This window comes from Pelophylax lessonae (genome assembly GCF_965119305.1).
Source record: "Pelophylax lessonae genome assembly, chromosome: 10".
Classification (NCBI taxonomy): domain Eukaryota; kingdom Metazoa; phylum Chordata; class Amphibia; order Anura; family Ranidae; genus Pelophylax; species Pelophylax lessonae.
The window spans coordinates 131,519,354-131,541,625 of NC_138777.1; the positions used below are offsets into that span (position 1 = coordinate 131,519,354).

General features: G+C 47.8%; 1 protein-coding gene across 1 annotated transcript in view; it reads left to right on the top strand.

Moving 5' to 3' along the window:
• RASGRP2 (RAS guanyl releasing protein 2) overlaps positions 1-22,272 on the top strand; it is a 1,091,080-nt gene that overhangs the window by 410,857 nt on the left and 657,951 nt on the right. The window contains exons 5-6 of the mRNA XM_082270769.1: positions 5,058-5,231; positions 5,974-6,090. Of these exons, the coding sequence (XP_082126895.1) occupies positions 5,058-5,231; positions 5,974-6,090 (291 nt within the window). The remainder of the gene's footprint in view (positions 1-5,057; positions 5,232-5,973; positions 6,091-22,272) is intronic.

Below are 22,272 nucleotides of genomic sequence, written 5' to 3' on the forward strand. Positions count from 1 at the left end.
CGGCTGTGCCTTGTACCTTGTTGGGCAGAAGAAAAAGAGTCCTTTTCTTCTGCTTGAGGCAAGCGTATGATATCCCTTGTTGGGCTGCACTTACGCTTGCCCCAGGCAGAAGAAAAAGAGTCCTTTTCTTCTGCTTGAGGCAAGCGTATTATACCCCTTTTTGGGCTGCACTTACGCTTGCCCCAGGCAGAAGAGAAAGAGTCCTTTTCTTCTGCTTGAGGCAAGCGTATGATACCCCTTTTTGGGCTGCACTTACGCTTGCCCCAGGCAGAAGAAAAAGAGTCCTTTTCTTCTGCTTGAGGCAAGCGTATGATATCCCTTTTTGGGCTGCACTTACGCTTGCCCCAGGCAGAAGAAAAAGAGTCCTTTTCTTCTGCTTGAGGCAAGCGTATGATACCCCTTTTTGGGCTGCACTTACGCTTGCCCCAGGCAGAAGAAAAAGAGTCCTTTTCTTCTGCTTGAGGCAAGCGTATGATACCCCTTTTTGGGCTGCACTTACGCTTGCCCCAGGCAGAAGAAAAAGAGTCCTTTTCTTCTGCTTGAGGCAAGCGTATGATATCCCTTGTTGGGCTGCACTTACGCTTGCCCCAGGCAGAAGAAAAAGAGTCCTTTTCTTCTGCTTGAGGCAAGCGTATGATACCACTTTTTGGGCTGCACTTACGCTTGCCCCAGGCAGAAGAAAAAGAGTCCTTTTCTTCTGCTTGAGGCAAGCGTATGATACCGTATGCTAACATACTGCTGAAGTTTATAAAGATTTATTAAATGAACAAGCTGGAGTAACAAAACAAAAAAGAAAACTGGAGTAACAAAACAAAAAAGCTCAAGTTTATAACTGCTGATATTGAGCAGATTGGTCAGCAGGGCTCGGATGAGGTGATTGGGGACGGGGGACAGTGGATTCAGGGTGGGAATGGGTAGGTTGGGGCAGGCGCTCATTCCCAAAGTCCTGGGGATGGTAGGGTCCTTGGAAGGCAGGGGGTATGGCAACATTGGAGCATGTTGCATGTCCTGGAGGAGGGGGAGGAGGAAATTCCGTGGGGAAATGTGGGGAGTAATAGGAAGGGTAGGAATGGCCGGATGGTGGCTGCCATCTAGGCTGCTGATATGAGGGGGGTGGTAGCATTGCTACAGTCCTGGAGGACATTGAGAGATCCTGAAGAGCACTGGATGGATCGCTAGGTGGTCGCCCACCACTTAATTTTGATGTACGATATTGCATAGCAAAAACGTACATGCGATCCATACAGTGCCTCTCCTCGGGTCCACCAATCTCCTCCAGGACGTGTAACAGGTTCCGTAGGAATGAGGCGCGCGCATTCAAAGGATCCAAAAATGGGTCCACGACGCGCCTCTCATCCCTCACTTCCTGCAGCAAGGCTACCACCCTATCCTCTGTTTCAGGGGCGAACATGCCACCCCTCTGGCGCTGATTGCGGCCTCTGCCACGGGTACTGCCATTGCCCCGAAGGGCTCCCCCTACCTGCGCCGGGGGAACCTGCAGCTGGCGCTGAGCAGATACACAGAGATGTCAGCAGAGGACTGACTACGAGGAAGAGAAAGAAGGGAGAAACGGAAAAGGGAAAGAAAAAGATGAGAATTAGCAAGGAACAAACAGGGAAAAAAGGGAACGCCATATGAGGCAAAACAAACAAGAATTTTACATCTGAAAGATGATTGGGAGCCAATTTGATTAAACTATGGTCCCTAACAATTTATTTAGGGGAAATGTGTCATATTGTGCATTTGATAAGAAAATAATTATCAAAAAAAAAGTAAATAGAGTAAAAAACGAGAGAAAAAAAGTTTGTGTCTTCTTTTTTCTCTCTTTTTTTACTCTTTTATTTACTTTTTTTTTTTTTTTTTTTTGATAATTCTTTTCTTATCAAATGCACAATATGACACATTTCCCCTGATTAAATTGTTAGGGACCATAGTTTAATCAAATTGGCTCCCAATCATCTTTTAGATGTAAAATTCTTGTTTGTTTTGCCTCGTATGGCGTTCCCTTTTTTCCCTGCTTGTTCCCTGCTAATTCTCATCTTTTTCTTTCCCTTTTCCGTTTCTCCCTTCTTTCTCTTCCTCGTAGTCAGTCCTCTGCTGACATCTCTGTGTATCTGCTCAGCGCCAGCTGCAGGTTCCCCCGGCGCGGGTAGGGGGAGCCCTTCGGGGTATGTCCCCGCTCACACCAGCTCTCTTCCTGGAGTTGCTGGTTTCCCGCGTCGGCGCCCATGGAGCGCAGGTCCGGCCTCTCCTTCTGGGATGGGCGGGGCCTGCGCTGCACGGGCGGATGATCGGATAGGCTCACGGACTACTCGGATGACGTCGCATGCCACTGGTGTGCGTGCGCCGGCGTCCGCTCGACCACTTTTAAGCAGTCTGGGCTGGCGTCCATTTGCAGAGGATGCCAAGCCCATAGGAAGCCTAGGGACAGGTAAGACTACGCTCCTACTAACCTCAGAATGCATGACACTTGTGTGGATGTTTCTACTAAGCTCAGCATGCATGGCACGCAGGTGGATAGTTTTTCTATTTTCTTACTCTGATCTTTATGGGCACTCCTCTCTCCCTATTGGGGGATACTGTAGGATCCATAAACATACTTCTTAAATGTCTTTCTTTTCACTATCATGGTTCCTTGCAATTTCCTTAGTGGCACATCCTCACTTTCACATATTCTATGTTTACACGGTTATGCCTGTGTCTGCGCACTCGTGATATATAATTGGCACCCTTCGCCCAGATGAATATGCATATATACACACTGCCATAAACTTATTCTGTACGTATATACAAACGCTCAAATTAGTTCGTTATGATAAGCATTACCATAGGCAGTATATGGCACCCTTACACTAGAAGCTATGGTGATTTAAACTGATGCATATTCTGGGGCGAAACGGTAACCATTTTCTCATGTTCTCACTTTTTACTTTTCATTCTAGTCACCCTATGTATAGTAGCCATCTTTGCAGCTCTATCATGCTCTCTTTTTTGGGGCGTGCACCTTGGTAAATGACTATACAACTAAGACTACTATGTCACCACACTCTTGGGTCACCACCTCTTTTTTCAAGATAGTTCAATATTACATCTCATTCACCTATTGCACTTTTCATATTTACAGATATATATACATTTTGATCTTGTCTACACAAGACTACTACTATTTGTACTGCATATGACCCTCTGTGGTCTTATTCTTCTTATACACTACAGGTAAATGTTGCCTTTCACTACTTTAAGGGGTTAGTGACTAATTTGTTGGTAAATTTTCACTACTAGTCAATTTATTCCCTACTCCTTCCTTTACCTTACTTTTGTGCATTAGGTTGCTATATGAACACATCCCCCTTCACGGGAGTAGTCCATATTGAGCCACTTTTCTTACCGGTCATCGTGGTGCCCTGCTGGTCCCTCTGGGCGCATGCTACAACTCCTTTCACGCTCTCACGGATTTCGTAGCCCTTGAACGGGCCTGTGGGAACTTGGGCATTCCAATCCAATCCAATCCATAGGGTTAGACGCTAAGGGTAGGTCCATTAGCACGAAGTTTATACTATGAGATTAAAATATGAGACATAATATAGGTTTGCCTACTCATGTGTATATGGACAAATCACTCTTTATTATATTAAAAACATTTCTTCCTTTTCTAGATATACTAGGTGTTTTATCTGGAGCTTTGGGTGACCCCTGAGGAAGGGCTTTTTGCCCGAAACGCGTAGGGTCGTTTCCGGTTCCATGATCGCCTTGTACACCTGAGCGCCCCTATTTGGTTCGGTATTTGGTCTGTCAAATGCATGCATATTTTAATGCCCTGTAAATGTTATTGATTCATGTCATTGTTTTTTTGTCTGTCTACAATTTTGGAATTGAATAAAGATATTTTTTATACAAAATACAGTGGTCAGTGGCATTTACAGTCCCATACCTATAGGGGAATTCTTCTTGTATATATTAAATTGCTCCCCGGGCGAGACTCCCTCCCGGCGCCCCCCCCCCCCCCCAAAAAAAAAAAACAACATGACAAAAGGCTCTGTGTACAATCCCTGTCTGGAATCTAAGGCAGGTAGTTTCAGCCCTTTTGTTACCTTAGAAATTTTTTAGCTGGGTTAGGTGCCCTTTACTTTAACGGTTACACTTACAGTAAAGCCTCACTTACAAAAACATAAATAAGGATATAAAGCAAAAAATATTTTATGGTAACAAGAATATATACTTTTCATGATAGATAGTGATCTAAGACTTCTGAAAGGGGTTCTCAGTTTCTAGCAGCATGACAAATGATTCCGAGTCCGACCTACCCTAACCTGGCTGCTGCTGTGCTGTGCAGCCTGCACAGTGCAGGTGTGTGAACATAGAGGAGAGAGCGAGAGCAACTTACCTGCAAGTATGTGTAGTGTAGTGACTACAGTACAGTCAGTGTACACTACTCTCCTCGGCTCCTCCTCCTCGCCTTCCGCGCCGCTGCTGTGTGTGTAGTGTACAGTACTCCTCTGTGGCTCGGCTCCTCCTCCTCGCCCCCCCCCCCCTGCTAGTTCTGAGCGCGCCGCTGCCGCTGCTGTGTGTGTAGTGTACAGTACTCCTCGGCCGCTCGGCTCCTCCTCCTCGCCTCCCCCCCGCCCCTGCTAGTTCTGAGCGCGCCGCTGCTGTGTGTGTGTACTCTCCTCGGCTCCTCCTCCTCGCCTCCTCCCCCCGCTAGTTCTGAGCTGCATTATGCACAATCCCCGTTCCAGCCGCCGGCTCCTTCAGCAGAAGGGGCGGCAGCGGCGCCGCATCCCGCAGCAAAGGTGATTTTCTTTTTCTCCATGACCACCACCACCAGGTTAGTGCCGAGTGCCGCCCCCCCACGTGATGCCGCCCCGGGCGGCTGCCCTGTTCGCCCGTGCCCAAAACCGCCACTGTGTACATTTATCATGTACTGTATGCTTTAAAATATAACGCCTTACAGGTAGAAAAAATACTAGTTTTTAAAGTATGAATGAATTATAAATCTTTCTATTTTAAAGATCTAAATTAATTTTAGGCTAAACTACTATCCATAATTTTATATCCAGTTTCAGGATTATCACAGCTTTGTTCTTCATGGTTGTACCGTGGGAAACCCTGTCTTGGAAAGATTCATAGCCCTCTTTAATGGCGTTTCTCAGTGGATCCAGCTTATGGTGCTAAGCAAACCTACTCCACAACAAAGGGCAGCTGTCATTAAGCAGTTTGTACAAGTAGCAGAGGTATGTATCTTTGTAGATTATTACAATAATAATGTTTCTTTACACATGTTTAAATGAGGAGTGGAATATGTATTCATTTATTCACCCAAGGTTTCACCAAACAAAAGGGGATATACATATATATAGTGCCATCTTAAGAGCATTAAAGGACCCCGGAGAATGCAGTGCACTGGGGCCCCGCCTACACAATCACCCACAAGAAAAAAAATTCAAATTATCGATAAGGCTATATTTATTGGTACAGCAGTGCCAGACTAATGACAGCTTCCAAGTTCGGCAGCTGGGTCCAGTGAACACACACGGATGGGAGTCAGACTCGATTGTCCTGTGTGTGCCTGTTCCCGTGGGGGAGGACAGGCATTCCTGCAGTTGTGGGCTCTCCCTCTATGGCCCAAGTGGCCTTACAGCAGCGCAGGGCCGACAGGCGCTCGCCACCTGCTAAGTTTGGAGGCGGGATGCAGATGGGAATTGGGACTAATGCTTGGCTGGGTTGCTGGGCAGGAAGGACCCCTTGGGCAAGTGGGGCCCCCTGGTAACTGGCCAGAGTGCCCATTCAGTAAGATGGCCCTGTGTGTGTGTGTGTGTGTATATATATATATATATATATATATATATATATATATGTGTATATATATATATATACTGTATATATATATATATATAACAAAAAAGTAACCTTGTTCACTAAAGTAGTTTATTACATGTTCTTTAAATTGCCTAACAACTAGATTTGTTATTACAGAAACTTCTAGAGCTACAAAACTTTAACACCCTCATGTCTGTTGTTGGCGGCCTCAGTCATAGCTCTATCTCTCGCTTAAAAGAAACACAATCCCATGTTGGTGCAGAGACCATCAAGGTAAATTAAGATTACATTTACCTCATCATTTAACCTCAATGTCAAAGTTTAACTATAATGCTTTACAATCAAAATGATTTATTTGTTCAAATGCAGGTGTTGACACTAAGGTTTTTTTCTTTTGTTATTTACCGTATATAAAATCTTTATTTTGTTAATGCACATTGAATTTGAACATGCACACACCTATAGCCTGTCTTTTTCTAAATAAAACCCTCTACAGAGCCATACATAAAAATGAAAGAGGACACCCATCCCCAATTCCCAATCCATTGGAGGAGGGAAACTAGGTTCCTTTTCTGATCATTTAGGGGTGTGTGTAATGCTTGCATTCATATGTAATATTTTGTAGCTACCAACTAAAAAACAACTTTTTTTTAATTGGATTTTGTAGTCCTGCATGTTATCAACTATCAAAACACTACAGGTTATATTTATGAAAGATTCAAATCACACTCTACTCTTAACTCTTAGAGTATACCAAAAACAAAGAATCCCAAATGTCCAAATTTAGTTTGAAATACTTGCATCTTCACTATACTCAAGGCTCTCCCTCTCTCGGAGAAATGGACTCTCACAAATTTAGCGAATCATATACTGCATAGGGTCTAGAAAACCATTCAATATTAATCTTTATCCTCCTTGGACGTGTCTTCCAGTCACCTAAGCAGCATTGAAATACCTCCAGAGAAGTTTATAAATAAAGCATCCTCTGAGTATAGTAAACAGTAAACTACTTTATTTAAATATGGGGGCAGAGCTGAGCACGGCATGTGAGAAGACTTGCTTCTCTGAGTTCCCGTGACTGATCCGGACACCGATCCTTTCCCCGGCTCACAGCCCTGTCTCAGCTGTGCCCCGAGAAACTCACACACTCCCTGCAGTCCACTGTACGGAATGATCCCTCACTAGAGTTGAGCGGACACCTGGATGTCCGTGTTCGGCGGGTTCAGCCGAACTTTAAAAAAAAGTCCGGGTTCGTGTCCCGGACTTTTGCCGAACTTTTCCCGGACACCGAACCCCATTGAAGTCAATGGGGACCCGAACTTTCAGGCACTAAAATGGCTCTAAAACACCAATGGAAAGGGCTAGACTGCTGCAAATGGCAGCAAAACGTAGTTAAGAGCATGGCAAGTGCTCTGCAAACAAATGTGGATAGGGAAATAACTTAAAACAACAAAAAAAAAAACAGAAAAATAAAACAATGTTCTTCATCTCTGAAGGACAAGACCCATATGGAGTAGGAGGGAGGTTGAGGTGGTGGTGGATGTGGCGGTGTCATAGGTGTGTGCACAGGGTGTGACGGGTGTACCTGGGCACACCCTAATCACCTAGGGCACATAGCATTATCGCTCTGTTTGCCAGTGAGGAGATGGGAAAGATCTCCCTCGGACCTGCTCTGCTCTATTTCTCTTTGCCAGCAGGGAGAGTAATGTATCGGGGCCATGTACATGTAGGCAAACACATGCATGTGTATTTAATATAATATAATGCAATAGGCTGCGCACACCTATGGGCGGTGTAGGTGGAAGCGGCGGTGGAGGAGGACCAGGGCTGGATTAAGAGCATCATGGGCTTGGTGCTGAGGATTTTGAAGGGCCTTAAGGGCCGTGCCTTGGCATGCACCCAGAGGAGGAAGGGTGCAGCCATGCATGCCTAATTCCACATGGGATGCTGTCTCTGAAGCCCATAAACACATTAACGCATCGGAAACTGTCCCTCCTTGTCCGGCCTTCCTGCTGTGTGGGGAGGTTCTGAGGGAGCTGCCTGGGGAAGCGAGCATAGAAGCCAGACTTCTGTGTTTACAAGTGACAGAAGAGCGGTAACAGTGAATATGGCCAACCCGGGGCCTATATAAAGGTAGGGGCCTGGAGCTGCAGCTCCAATAGCCCCTACGTTAATCTGGCCCTGAGGAGGACGAGGTAGCCAACACTGCTTCTTTTCACAAATTTTAAATGAGGGTACACCCCAAAAGAGTGAGAGCAAAAAGGGAACAATGGCTGGGTAAGGTCGGTATCCATCGCTATTCTGCACAAGGTACGGAAAAGTCCCGTGGGATCCATGCCTGGTTCATTTTAATGAACGTGAGCTTGTCCACATTGTCTCTGGACAGGCGGCTGCGCTTGTCTGTGATAACGCCCCCAGCCGTGCTAAATACCCGTTCAGATAATACACTGGCTGCAGGGCACGCCAGCACCTCCAAGGCGTAAAGGGCAAGCTCAGGCCATGTGCCCAACTTGGAGACCCAGAAGTTGAAGGGGGCAGACCCCTCATTCAGTACGTCTAGGCGTGTGCACACATACTGCTCCACCATGTTAGTGAAATGCTGCCTCCTGCTAAGACGTTCCATATGAGCTGCTGGTGCTGCTGTTTGTTGTGGCGTGCTGACAAAGCTTTTCCACATTTCGGCCATGCTAACCCTGCCTTCTGAGGTGCTGGCGGTGCCCTGGTTGCGTTGGCGACCTCTTCCTCCTCCTCCTCCTCCTCCTCTGCCTTGTGCTTCCACTGTGGCTCCGCTGTCAGGTGGGAATGCCAGCAGCATCGCGTCTACCAGCGTGCGCTTGTAGTCGCGCATCTTGCGATCGCGCTCCAGTGAGTGAATTAAGGACGGTACGTTGTCCTTGTAACGGGGATCCAGCAGCGTGGCCACCCAGTAATCAGCACAAGTTAGAATGTGGGCAACTCGGCGGTCGTTGTGGAGACACTGCAGCATGTAATCGCTCATGTGTGCCAGGCTGCCCTCTGTGGGAGGTGTATCGTCCGTATCCTCTGTATCCCCCCAGCCACGCACCAGTGATGGCCATGAGCTGGCCTGGGTGCCACCCTGCTGTGAACATGGTTCCATCTCCTCCTCCAGCTCCTCCTCCTCATCCTCCTCATCCTCCAGAACTGTGCCCCTGCTGGACAATTGTGTCCCTGGCGTTTGTGTGTGCAGGAACCCACCCTCGGAGCCCCTTGCGAATGACTGCCCTGAAAGCCTTGGAAATGTTACCTCTTCATCCTCCTCCTCATCCTCCTCATCCTGTGCCACATCCTCTTCCATCATCGCCCGAATTGTTTTTTCAAGGAGGCATAGAAGTGGGATAGTTAAGCTGAGAACGGCGTCATCGGCACTGGCCATGTTGGTGGAGTACTCAAAACAGCGCAACAAGGCACACAGGTCTCGCATGGAGGCCCAGTTATTGGTGGTGAAGTGGTTCTGTTCCGCAGAGCAACTCACGCGTGCGTGCTGCAGCTGAAACTCCACTATGGCCTGCTGCTGCTCGCACAGTCTTTGCAGCATGTGCAAGGTGGAGTTCCACCTTGTGGGCACGTCACATATGAGGCGGTGAGCGGGAAGGCCGAAGTTACGTTGCAGCGCTGACAGGTGAGTAGCAGCAGGGTGAGAACGCCGAAAGTGCGCACAGACGGCCCGCACTTTCTGCAGCAGCTATCGGGGTCGTTTTTAAGGAACCTCTGCACCACCAAATTCAGCACATGCGCCAGGCAAGGGATGTGCGTCAAACCGGCTAGGCCCAGAGCTGCTATGAGATTTCGCCCGTTATCGCACACCACCAGGCCGGGCTTGAGGCTCGCTGGCAGCAACCACTCATTTGTCTGCTGTTCCATGCTCCTCCACAACTCCTGCGCGGTGTGTGGTTTGTCCCCCAAACAGGCAAGTTTTAAAACTGACTGCTGTCGTTTACCCCTGGCCGTGCTGAAGTTGGTGGTGAAGATGTTACGCTGTCCGGATGAGGAGACGGTAGAGGATGAGGAAGCGGAGTAGGAGGAGTTAGGAACAGGAGGCAAACTGAAGCGCCCTGCAATCCTCGGTGGTGGAAGGACATGCGCCAAATTGCTATCTGCCTCAGGCCCATCCACCACTGCATTTACCCAGTGTGCCGTTAGGGAGATATAACGCCCCTGACCGTGCTTACTGGTCCACGTATCAGAAGTATGAGATGAACCCCAAAAACTTGGAAAGGTGGATCTCACACGTACCAACACAGACTATCCCGCAATTTAACTGATCCCCAAAGGTTTGTATTGAATAGCGGAATAGAAAATATGATCAAAAAAGTGTATGTATCTCACACGTACAGAAGCACACTAGGCCCCAATTACTATTGTTTGTACCCCTAAAAGGCTGGATGAGGAGTAGGAGGAGTATGGAACAGGCAGCACCCTCAAATCTTCAGAAGTATGAGATGAACCCCAAAAACTTGGAAAGGTGGATCTCACACGTACCAACACAGACTATCCCGCAATTTAACTGATCCCCAAAGGTTTTTATTGAATAGCGGAATAGAAAATATGATCAAAAAAAGTGTATGTATCTCACACGTACAGAAGCACACTAGGCCCCAATTACTATTGTTTGTACCCCTAAAAGGCTGGATGAGGAGTAGGAGGAGTATGGAACAGGCAGCACCCTCAAATCTTCAGAAGTATGAGATGAACCCCAAAAACTTGGAAAGGTGGATCTCACACGTACCAACACAGACTATCCCGCAATTTAACTGATCCCCAAATGTTTTTATTGAATAGCGGAATAGAAAATATGATCAAAAAAAGTGTATGTATCTCACACGTACAGAAGCACACTAGGCCCCAATTACTAATGTTTGTACCCCTAAAAGGCTGGATGAGGAGTAGGAGGAGTTTGGAACAGGCAGCACCCTCAAATCTTCAGAAGTATGAGATGAACCCCAAAAACCCCAAATATCATTCAGCTCTGCTACAGGCCACAATTTAATTTTTTTTAACCCAAGGCTGTATATTGAATAGTGGAATAGAAAAAAAGTGTATGATTTTTGAAACCACTCAATAATAGCACATGTGAACTGAACACAGCAGTGTATGATCAGTCAGCACAGCACAGCTGAAGGAAAAACGCTGCACACAGTGCCTGATAGAAAAATACTTTTCTCCCTCCTCCTCAGTGGGCAAAAAAGATTGTGTTCACTGCACCCCAAAAAGATTGTGTTCACTGCACCCCAAAAAGATTGTGTTCACTGCACCCCAAAAAGATTGTGTTCACTGCACCCCACACACAGCAAAATGGATGTGGACCACTGACACCTGCCTATCTCCTATCCCACCCCACACAGCAATATCGATTGTAGTTTGTAGAACACACTGACCCTAAAAATCAGCAGACTCTCTCCCTAAAAGGATTGATAAGATTGTAGATCGGTCACTGCAAACCCCACCCCACACAGCAATATCGATTGTAGTTTGTAGAACACACTGACCCTAAAAATCAGCAGACTCTCTCCCTAAAAGGATTGATAAGATCGTAGATCGGTCACTGCAAACCCCACCCCACACAGCAATATCGATTGTAGTTTGTAGAACACACTGACCCTAAAAATCAGCAGACTCTCTCCCTAAAAGGATTGATAAGATCGTAGATCGGTCACTGCAAACCCCACCCCACACAGAAATATCGATTGTAGTTTGTAGAACACACTGACCCTTAAAATCAGCAGACTCTCTCCCTAAAAGGATTGATAAGATCGTAGATCGGTCACTGCAAACCCCACCCCACACAGCAATATCGATTGTAGTTTGTAGAACACACTGACCCTAAAAATCAGCAGACTCTCTCCCTAAAAGGATTGATAAGATCGTAGATCAGTCACTGCAAACCCCACCCCACACAGCAATATCGATTGTAGTTTGTAGAACACACTGATCCTAAAAATCAGCAGACTCTCTCCCTAAAAGGATTGATAAGATCGTAGATCGGTCACTGCAAACCCCAACCCACACAGCAATATCGATTGTAGTTTGTAGAACACACTGATCCTAAAAATCAGCAGACTCTCTCCCTAAAAGGATTGATAAGATCGTAGATCGGTCACTGCAAACCCCACCCCACACAGCAATATCGATTGTAGTTTGTAGAACACACTGACCCTAAAAATCAGCAGCAGCCTCGCCCTAAAATGCCTACAACTCGCCCTGCCTAACACACTCCGACCTGTCCCTCAATTCTATCCGGACACACACTGACCCTAAAAATCAGCAGCAGCCTCGCCCTAAAATGCCTACAACTCGCCCTGCCTAACACACTCCGACCTGTCCCTCAATTCTATCCGGACACAAATGGGTTTTTTTTCCTGTCTGTCCCTAATCAGCAGCCAGCACGTTGATGTGTGCTCTTTCCCTGAACTAAACAGCCAAATGACGCCGCAGCGGCGCTGCCTCGAACTTATAAAGACTTGGTCACATGCTTCAGACGGCCAATCACAGCTACTAATACATTTGTAGGCATGGCTGGGATGGCTTAGGCACACCAGTTAAACGCTTGTTGATTGGCTGTTGAAAGCCCGCCATGAAAAGCGCGCCAATGCATGCAAAACCCGGAAATAAAATGACCGAACAAGGATTTTTACCCGAACATACGGGTCCGTGTTCGGGTAACAAAAATCCAATTATTCGGTACGAACACGAATAATACAGGCCGTGTTCGCTCAACCCTATCCCTCACCTGTGTAGGTACACAGCTGGGATGATGAGATCCAAGCAGGAGGATGGAGCGGCCACACACTTCCAACATGGCACTGCTGTCTTGCCCCAGAAGATGCCATGTGGAGCAGACAAACACAAGGAAAAGGAAGCTGGAGCCTCCAAAAACAAGGCATCGGGTAAAGCTGTCCCCAGGGACATGCTTTACTATGCCCAGAAGCTGCCCCTGCCCTGCACACACTCTGACACTGTGGAAGATGAGCCTGCTGACATGCTAGGAGAGGAGGAGAGGGAGCAGCCCAGAGGTGCGGAGGCCATGTTAACTGGCCGGGAAGATACAGTATGGAGCTGGAGGAACAGGGAGAAAATCCTGATGAGCAGGAACAGCCTACACTATGGGAAATCCTGAAAGCTATTAATAAATGCACTGCTTCGGGGGATAAGCTAAAAACACACCTGGGGAGTCTGTCAGAGGATGTTGCTTTGATTAGACATGACCTACAGAAAATTAAAGAATGTGCGACAGCTACAGAAAGTTGCATTAGTGATTTGAAAGATAAATTGCCAACCCTTATGCGTAACTCACACTTTATTTAACCACTTCTCACAAACTGATGTACCTGTATGTTGGCTTGAAGAAGTGGGCAGCAGCCATCACCCTGGTACTGTTTTTTAGAGCCGTGGTCGGCTTTCAGGAGTCGCGGTCTGCTTTGCAACTTTGTGCTGCTTGGCCGTTATACCAGCGAGTGGGAGGGGATGTCCACCCCCTCCTGCCCCCTTCCATCTGTCGGCTTGGTAGAGTGCCGAACTAAGCCAGATTTGGCTTTGATCGGGCCTCCGATCATGTAACCAAGAAGCGACGTCACAATGTCACTTCCGGTTTACCTGGCTGCCAATGAAGCCGATTTAAAAATACTGTCAGTATTCAAAAGTGCAGATTTCGGCATTTTGAATACTTTGAAGTGCAGTGGAGGGGGTCTGGGTTTTTTTAGACCCCAGATTCCTCCATAAAGAGTACTTGTTACTGCCTATTACTGTCAAAAGGACAAGGACTCGCACAAAATTCTTACTAAACAGAATTTAGTTGGGGGAATGGGGGTCCCAGACCTGAAGGACTACCACATGGCTGCGTTCTTAGCACAATCCAAACACTGGTTCTCTGACTGCCATGCCCCCCTATAGTGGTCACTGGAGCAATCTTGTATGCCTCATATCTCCCTTGCTGACTCAGTACTGGCCTTCAACCTTATCCATAGACGACCGCTAGACCCGAATCCCATCATATCAGCCACACTGCAAGCGTGGAAATACTTTCTTGCAGTGTAAACAAAGCTGCCTGTCACTCTCCCTTGTGTAACAGCAGAGATCATACGGTCCTGCTATGTAGGACCATAGATCTCTGCTGTTACATGGAAAGCCACATCCCTGCACAGTTAGAAGCACGCCCCTAGGGACACACTTAACCCCTCCTTCTCCAATAAAGTTAACCCCTTCCCTGCCAGTGTCATTTTTACAGTAACAGTGCATATGTATAGCACTGATTACTGTAGTAATGTCACTGGTACCCCCAAAAGTGTCAAAAATGTCAGTCAAGGGTCCGATCTGTCTGCCGCAATGTTGCAGTCCCGCAAAAATAAAATCGCAGATCGCCGCCATTACTCGTTTAAAAAAAAACAACAAAAATGACAAAAATCTTTCCCTTAGTTAGTAAATGCAATAACTTTTGCGCAAACCAATTAAAATACGCTTTTTGCGATTTTTTTTTTTTTTTTTTTTTACCAAACATATGTAGCAGAAAACAAATTGGCCTAAAATGTTAAAAAATTTAGATTTTTACATTTTTTTGGGGGGAATTTCATATAAAAAAATGTGAAAAATATTGTTATTTTTGCAAAATTGTCGCTCTTTTTTTGTTTATAGTGCATGATCAAAAAATCGCACAGGTGATCAAATACCACCAAAAAAAAGCTCTGTTTGTGGGAAAAAAAGGAGGTCAGTTTCATTTGGGTACAGCATCGCACGACCGCGCAATTATCTGTTAAAGTCACGCAGTGCCGAATCGCAAAATACCCCCTGGTCAGGAAGGGGGTACAATCTTCCGGGGCTTAAGTGGTTAGGAACAGTTTTGCATCTTTTTCAGCAGCCCCTGAACTCTCCTCTATGTTGTATTTTAAACCCACTCACACCAAACTAACTACAAAAATATAAAAAGTATTTGTAAATGAGCAGCTGCTGTTGCAAACCCACTGGTGAAACAATGAAGAACTTGTCTACAGAGGGTAAATTACTCTATGTGGATAACAGCGCTTGCTAAATTAAAGATCTCAGTACAGAAATATTTACATATACAAATTCACAATATCTGTGTGACAAAGTGAAAGCATGCAATAATAAAAATAAAAATAATGCCCCAAACAAATCAATAAAAGTGCCAACATAAATTGATATTGTGCCTAAGGTACAGTGCACATAAAAGTCCAGTGACAACAAAATAAACCAAAAAAACAAAGTCTTCCAACTCTAAAAACAGGACAGTTCACTCTTCCTGTCATGAAAAATAGTGCATCCCAGGAGGAGTTTGATTCTACCAGATATAGGTGACACCCTGTGTAAAATGTGAGTGCAAAAATTCCGACTCGGGGAGGGCGTGGCCGAACCGGGAATGTGAACAGAAGCAGCTCACGGAGCTCCCGCCGATTACCCTGAAAAACTATCCTTTCCCCGGCCGGATTGTTCTGTTTAATGCATTGATCCTTCTCAGGGGGTCCCCCTGAGTCTTCTGCCACCTCTTGCTCGCGGAGGGGTTCCTGATAGCCGGCAGCTCCGGACCGTAGGGAGAGAGCCGCACCGCAGGATCACCATCCCTCGCCATCCTGCCTTTTTCCCACGTTCTTGGGACCCGGCTTGCCTCCCAGGGGCTTCAATTCCTCCCTGCCACGCAAGCCAGCCGGTATTTTTCGTGGGGGACCAATTTCCCCGGAGATCCGGACCGCGGCCTAATCACCGGCCGAAGCCGCGGCTTTCCTGAGGCGGACGACCGATCGAGGTGGCGCCTGGGCGGCGTGGAACTGGTAAGCGGCTGCTCCCCTTCCTTGGCCCGCTGCTCACCTGGGACTGTTCCTCATCTTGGGCTCTCCCTGTCTGTGCCCTGTATGTCCAGATCGGGTGCTGCTATGACCCATGGGAGAAAGCTAAAAGACGGCTCTGTCCCTGGCTCGGCCGGCCAAGATGGCGCCGGCATGGGGACACCGCAGCACTCATCCCGGGGCCCTGACAGGCAGAAGGACACTGGCACTAAGCCCAAAACAGGGCGCACAGGGGGAAAGGACAGTGCTGGAGATATCCTCCTGTATGCTAAGAAGCTGTGTGATATCCCGGGCCCCAGTGATGTAGAGGCTGCACCCCTGACAGGAGCACAGGCACTCGGGGACGTGCAGCAGGGCCTGGGGGCTTTGGAACCGCTGGAGCAGCCTGAGTTTGGTGCGGAGCTGGAGGGTGACATGCTGGAGGGGACTCAGCCCACCTTGGGACAAATCCTAATGGCTGTACAGAAATGCACGGCTTCCGTGAACATTGTTAAGGACAGATTGGGGGGTCTAACGGAGGAGGTGGCCCTTTTGTGTCAGGATTTACAAAAAATGTGGGAACGCACCACTGCTGCTGAAAGTCGCATCTGCGACCTAGAGGACCAGATGCCCACACTAATCTCGGAATCCAGGGAAACAGCCAGGCAGGCTCAAGCTAACAGGAATAAGATGGATTATATTGAGAACCGCCTGCGCAGAAATAATGTCTGTATAGTGGGGTTCCCAGAGAAGGTGGAGGGAAGGGGACCCCACGGACTTTGTAGAAAACTGGCTATGTGAGGTCTTCGGGCGTGAGTCCTTCTCTCCGCTGTACGCGGTGGAACGTGCTCACTGTGTTCCCACTAGGGCGCTGCCTGGTAATGCCCCCAGGCCCATGCTCGCCAAGATTTTACACTACAGGGACAGGGAGAAGGTGCTCCGCCTTGCCCGTGACAAAGCTGACATCAGATACAATTGAGCCAGAGTGTCCTTCTACCCAGACTTTTCAGCAGAGGTACAAAAACAAAGAGCTAAATTTATTGATGTGAAGAAGAGACTCCGTCGAGTTGGCCTGGTGTATGCCATGCTGTACCCTGCCCGTTTGAGAGTTACGGCGGAAGGCAGGGCGCATTTCTTTGAGACTGCTGCGGACACGGCAAACTGGCTGGATGTTCACGAGCCGGCTCTCGGCCGTAGGAACAGGGATGAGCATGGAGAGTGACCAGGATTTCTTCAGTGATTTTTCTGAACGGGATCTGTTCTACATTCTGCCAGTGTGCTAGCACTCTATTTGCTTTTTTGACCCGGCCGGGGTCATTTACCGTATCTGGCTTGGAATCTACAGCTCCAAATGTGGCAAGTGTTGACGACCTATGAAGTATTTCTACACGGCTCTGTTCTGGGGCCTATTTTTGTGTTTGCACCATTGTGCACATGGGCCGTAGATGGGTCTGTCTGGGGTGGCCCGCCCGTTGTCAGACAGTTCGTTGTCAGGGTGCCGTTGTGCCTTGACTTACTGAGTTCTAGTTTATATGACATTTGTTTTGTTTTTGGGAAGATTCACACCACCGGTTTTTCTGGACACTGTCAGGATGCCACGTCTCCACACTGGCAGCCCTCTGGAGTTCTTTTCTGTTTGGGCCTTGGCCACTTTGAAGGGGGTCTCCGGTCTCCGCCCATGTCTTTCTATAATTTTTTCCTATGGCGGGGGTACCGGTAGTCTCTTGGAATGTCCGTGGGCTGGGATGCCCGCTCAAGCGGGCTATGGTGGCCCATCAGTTACAAAAGTACCACCCAGCTATTATTGCTTTACAAGAGACTCATCTGGTGGGGGACTCTGTTGGGTGTATTCAGTATGCTTGGGTGGGTTGGGGATATCACTCCACCCACTCCACATATTCCCGGGGGGTCAGTGTGCTGATTCATAGATCGCTGGCCTTTCGGGAACTGGGGGTCCGGGTGGACTCAGAGGGGAGGTATGTGTTCATTCATTGTATGCTTTTTCAAGTTATGTGTGTTTTAGCAATAGTGTATATACCGCCTCCTTTTTCTTCTGGGGTACTCAGGGAGCTCCTCCAATTTACTATGGACAAAGTTGGCCTGCCACTGTTCATTATAGGGGACTTCAATGGGGTGCTAGACCCCGCCAGGGACAGACACCCTCCACCTTCCCCTGTAGGTGCGGCAAGAGGTACAGCTCTTTCCCGCTTTCTGGCGGAGGTGGATTGGTCTGAGGTGTGGCGCCTCAAAAACCCTGACACGGTGCAATTTTCCTGTTTCTCCAAAACACACTCTGCATTGTCTCGTATCGATTTATGTGTGGGAAACAGGGAGGCTCTTTCTATGGTGGGGGATATTGAGTATGCCCGCAGGGGAATCTCGGATCACTCCCCGTTGGTGGTCAGCTTACAGGTTCGCCCCCGGGTGGACCTGCGTAGAGCTCCATGGCGTTTGAATGCCTTCTGGCTGAAACTGTTTCCGCCGGATAATGACATTCCAGCTGCCATTGCCAGTTTTTTTGAGGAGCATGACCGCTTTGGGGATGTGCTCCTGAGGTGGGAGGCTTTTAAGTGCTTTCTCCGAGGGGTTCTCATAGCTAATGTTAAGAAGGTCCAGAGCAGGTCTAAATGTTTTGAGAACCAACTCTCCCAGTGTGCACAGCGGTTGGAGCAGGAATACTTGCACAACCCCACTGATGATACGAGGGCGGCATGGCTCTCGGCTCAATCGGTGTGGGTTGGGGAGGTTCGCTCTAAGGCGGACAAAAAGCGTTTTTTTGCCAAAGCAGCATTTTATGAAGAGGGGGAAAGGACGGGCCACATGCTGTCGCGCATGGTGGGGGCACGCCCCTCGGTTCCTCCCATAGGGGCTCTCCGGCTACCTGGGAGGGCTTTGGTTAATACGCAGGAAGCGATTATGACTGAACTGGTAAGATTTTATAAAGACTTGTACGCCTCGCGGGCTCATTACAGCCCGGATCAGCTGCAGGAATATTTAGGTGCCACTTCTCTACCGCAGTTGACGGAAGAACAGCGGCTGCAGCTCGAGGCCCCGATTACGGAACAGGAGTTGCTAGAAGCGGTGGCCCTCTTTCTGGGATCTAAGGCTCCTGGGGATGATGGCCTTCCTGCTGAAATCTATCAAACTTACTCTGGGTTGTTGATGCCGAAATTGTTAGAGGTGTTTCAGAGGGCCAGGGAGGTGGGAACCCTTCCGGAATCTATGACTAGGGCGAGCATCATGCTACTGCTAAAAACCTGATAAACCTCCCACGGACCCGGGATCCTACAGACCCATCTCCTTGCTCCAGGCGGATGTCAAGTTGCTGGCTAAAGTTTTGGCGCGCAGAGTTAACAAGGTTATAATGCACATTATACATGAAGACCAGGCGGGATTTATGCCTAATAGATCTACGGCCCTTAACTTGCGTCGCCTATTTGTTGCGCTTCAGACGCCGGCGGATAACGGGGGGGAGAGAGCGCTGCTGTCACTGGATGCCAACAAGGCATTTGACAGCTTTGAGTGGGGATACCTCTGGGCGACAATGGAATCCTTTGGTTTTGGCCCTATTTTCCTGTCCTGGGTGAGGTTATTGTATTATCAACCGACGGCTTCCATCAGGGAGGGTGGTAGGGTCTCCACATGCTTCTCTCTGGGAAGGGGGACGAGGCAGGGGTGTCCGCTGTCCCCCCTACTGTTTGCCATAGCGATCGAGCCACTTGCAGCGCGCATTAGGGCTCAGCAATCCATCGTGGGGTTCCGCTATGGTCCCTATCAGGATGAAGTCCTGCTCTACGCGGACGATCTGCTCTTGACGTTGGGAGATACTGATGCTTCCCTGAGAACAGTTATGGCAGTTATTACTGAGTTCGGTCGGTTTTCCGGACTCACTATAAACTGGTTCAAATCGGCCCTTCTGCAGTTAGACAGGGACGTCGCCCCCTCCCCGGGCCTTCACTGTACGGTCCCTGTGGTACAGCAGTTTAAATATCTGGGGGTCGTGATCTCAGCGGATCCGACCCAGTACAGCTTACTTAATATTAGTCCCCTTCTCACCAGATTCCGCGATAAAATCAGGACTTGGAACAAATTCTGGCTTTCATTAGCCAGTAGGGTGAACCTTATAAAGATGGTATTGATGCCGCAATTATTATATTTCCTCCATAATTCTCCTGTTGTCATTCCACTGCAGACCTTTCGAAAAGTACCTTATTCCGCACCCTTATGTGGAAAGGTAAGGTGGCTAGAGTTCGTATGGAGCAACTACAGAAACCTCGAGAAGGGGGGGGCCTCGCTCTTCCCAATCCGTGGTTGTACTATTTGTCCTCCCAGTTGCAGCATCTGGTGGGGGCGGGGTCCGGGACGCGGACTGGCGCACACTGGGGGTTATGCAGTGGTTATGCAGTGGTTCGCGGGTGCGCGGGGCGTGCCGGAGGGTCTTGAGGCGCAGCTTTTTTCCAAGCGTTTCCCGACATATAGATTAATACAAAAAATTTGGGACAAAGCTAAACAACTCTACAACTACAGATGTAGAATTACCCAGTGGAAAGCAAGTTTCAGAGGGCAGAAATGGGGGCATTAGCGATAGGGTGTGCGGAGCTCCTATACCCAGGGTGGGTACGGGGAAAAATCAAGAGAGCAGCCTAAAAACATCAAAAGAGGATAAATATAACCGATCAAAATTACGAGGTTTGTATACCAATGCCAGAAGCCTGGCCAACAAGATGGGAGAGCTGGAGCTGCTGATATTTGAGGAGGACTTAGATTTTGTGGGGATAACTGAGACTTGGTTTGACAGCTCTCATGACTGGATGGCGTCCATTCAGGGGTATTCCCTTTATCGCAGAGATAGAGAAAGTAAAAAAGGGGGAGGGGTATGTTTGTATATTAAGAACAGTATACAGGTAAATATGAGGGATGATATTAATAATGGAGCTATGGACGAGGCAGAATCCCTATGGGTAGAGCTTCAAAGGGAAGGCACGGCGGGGAAGGTAATATTGGGCGTATGCTATAGGCCCCCCAACCAGAGGGAGGAGGGTGAGGCGGACCTCATGTTACAGATAGGATTGGCAGCAAGGATGGGAAATGTCATTATAATGGGGGACTTTAATTATCCAGATATAGACTGGGCAGAAGGAACCGCACACTCAGCCAAGGCTCGGCAGTTCCTAAATGTTTTGCAGGACAATTTCATGGGTCAGATGGTGAATGCACCGACAAGAAGCAATGCGGTACTTGACCTACTGATTACCAACAATACAGACCTGATCACAGATATAGAAATACGGGACAACTTAGGGAACAGTGACCATAGGTCAATTGGTTTCAGTATTAATTACAGTAATAGGAAACACAAGGGTAATATAAGGACGCTGAATTTCACAAGAGCCAATTTCCCTAAACTGCGCTCGCTGCTAGAAAATATCAAATGGGATAGAACCCTGGGAACAAAGAACACGGAGGAAAAATGGGAGTGCTTCAAGAGCATACTTAACAAGGGGGTGGGCCAGTGCATTCCACAGGGAAATAAATTTAAAAGAGCAAAACTAAACCCTGGGTGGCTAAACTCCAACATTAAAATGTATATTAGAGCTAAAGAAAAGGCCTTCAAAAAATACAAGACTGAGGGGTCATTGGCAGCATTTAAGCACTACAAAGAGTGTAATAAGAAATGTAAAGATGAAATCAGGGCGGCTAAAATAGAACACGAGAGACATATAGCGGAGGAGAGCAAAAAGAACCCCAAGAAGTTCTTTAAGTATATAAACAGTAAGAAAGCCAGGCCAGAGCACATTGGCCCCATAAAAGATGATAAAGGAAAAATGGCCACTGAGGACAGAGAAAAGGCGGAAGTGTTAAATAATTTCTTTTCTTCAGTCTTCACAAAGGAATCGGGGGGCTACACGAAACCCGCTTGTAAGGCCGAACTAAATAATACACCTCAGGAAGTGCCGCCATGGCTAACAGAGGATAGACTTAGAGCTAAACTAGAGAAACTTAACATAAATAAATCCCCGGGACCGGATGGCTTGCACCCGAGGGTTCTTAATGAGCTCAGCCAGGTGATTGCCAGACCATTATTCTTGATCTTTAAGGATAGTTTACAGACAGGTATGGTGCCAGCTGATTGGAAAAAAGCCAACGTGGTACCAATATTTAAAAAGGGGCCGAGATATATCCCGGGTAACTATAGGCCGGTCAGCCTAACATCAGTAGTCTGCAAAATTTTGGAGGGGATGATAAGGGACCACATACAAGACTTTAGTAATGAAAATGGTATTATAAGTAGAAATCAGCATGGATTCATGAAAAATCGTTCGTGCCAAACCAATCTGTTAACCTTCTACGATGAAGTGAGCTGCCACCTAGATAAAGGTAAGCCTGTGGATGTGGTGTATCTGGACTTCGCAAAGGCCTTTGACACCGTTCCCCACAAACGATTACTGTACAAACTAAGGAAGGTAGGTATGGATCATAAGGTGAGTACCTGGATAGAGAACTGGCTCCAGGGGAGAGTCCAGAGGGTGGTGATTAATGGGGAGTACTCGGATTGGGCGGGTGTGGAAAGTGGGGTCCCCCAGGGTTCTGTCCTGGGACCAATCCTGTTTAATTTATTCATAAATGATCTAGAGGAGGGGATATCTAGTACAATCTCAGTATT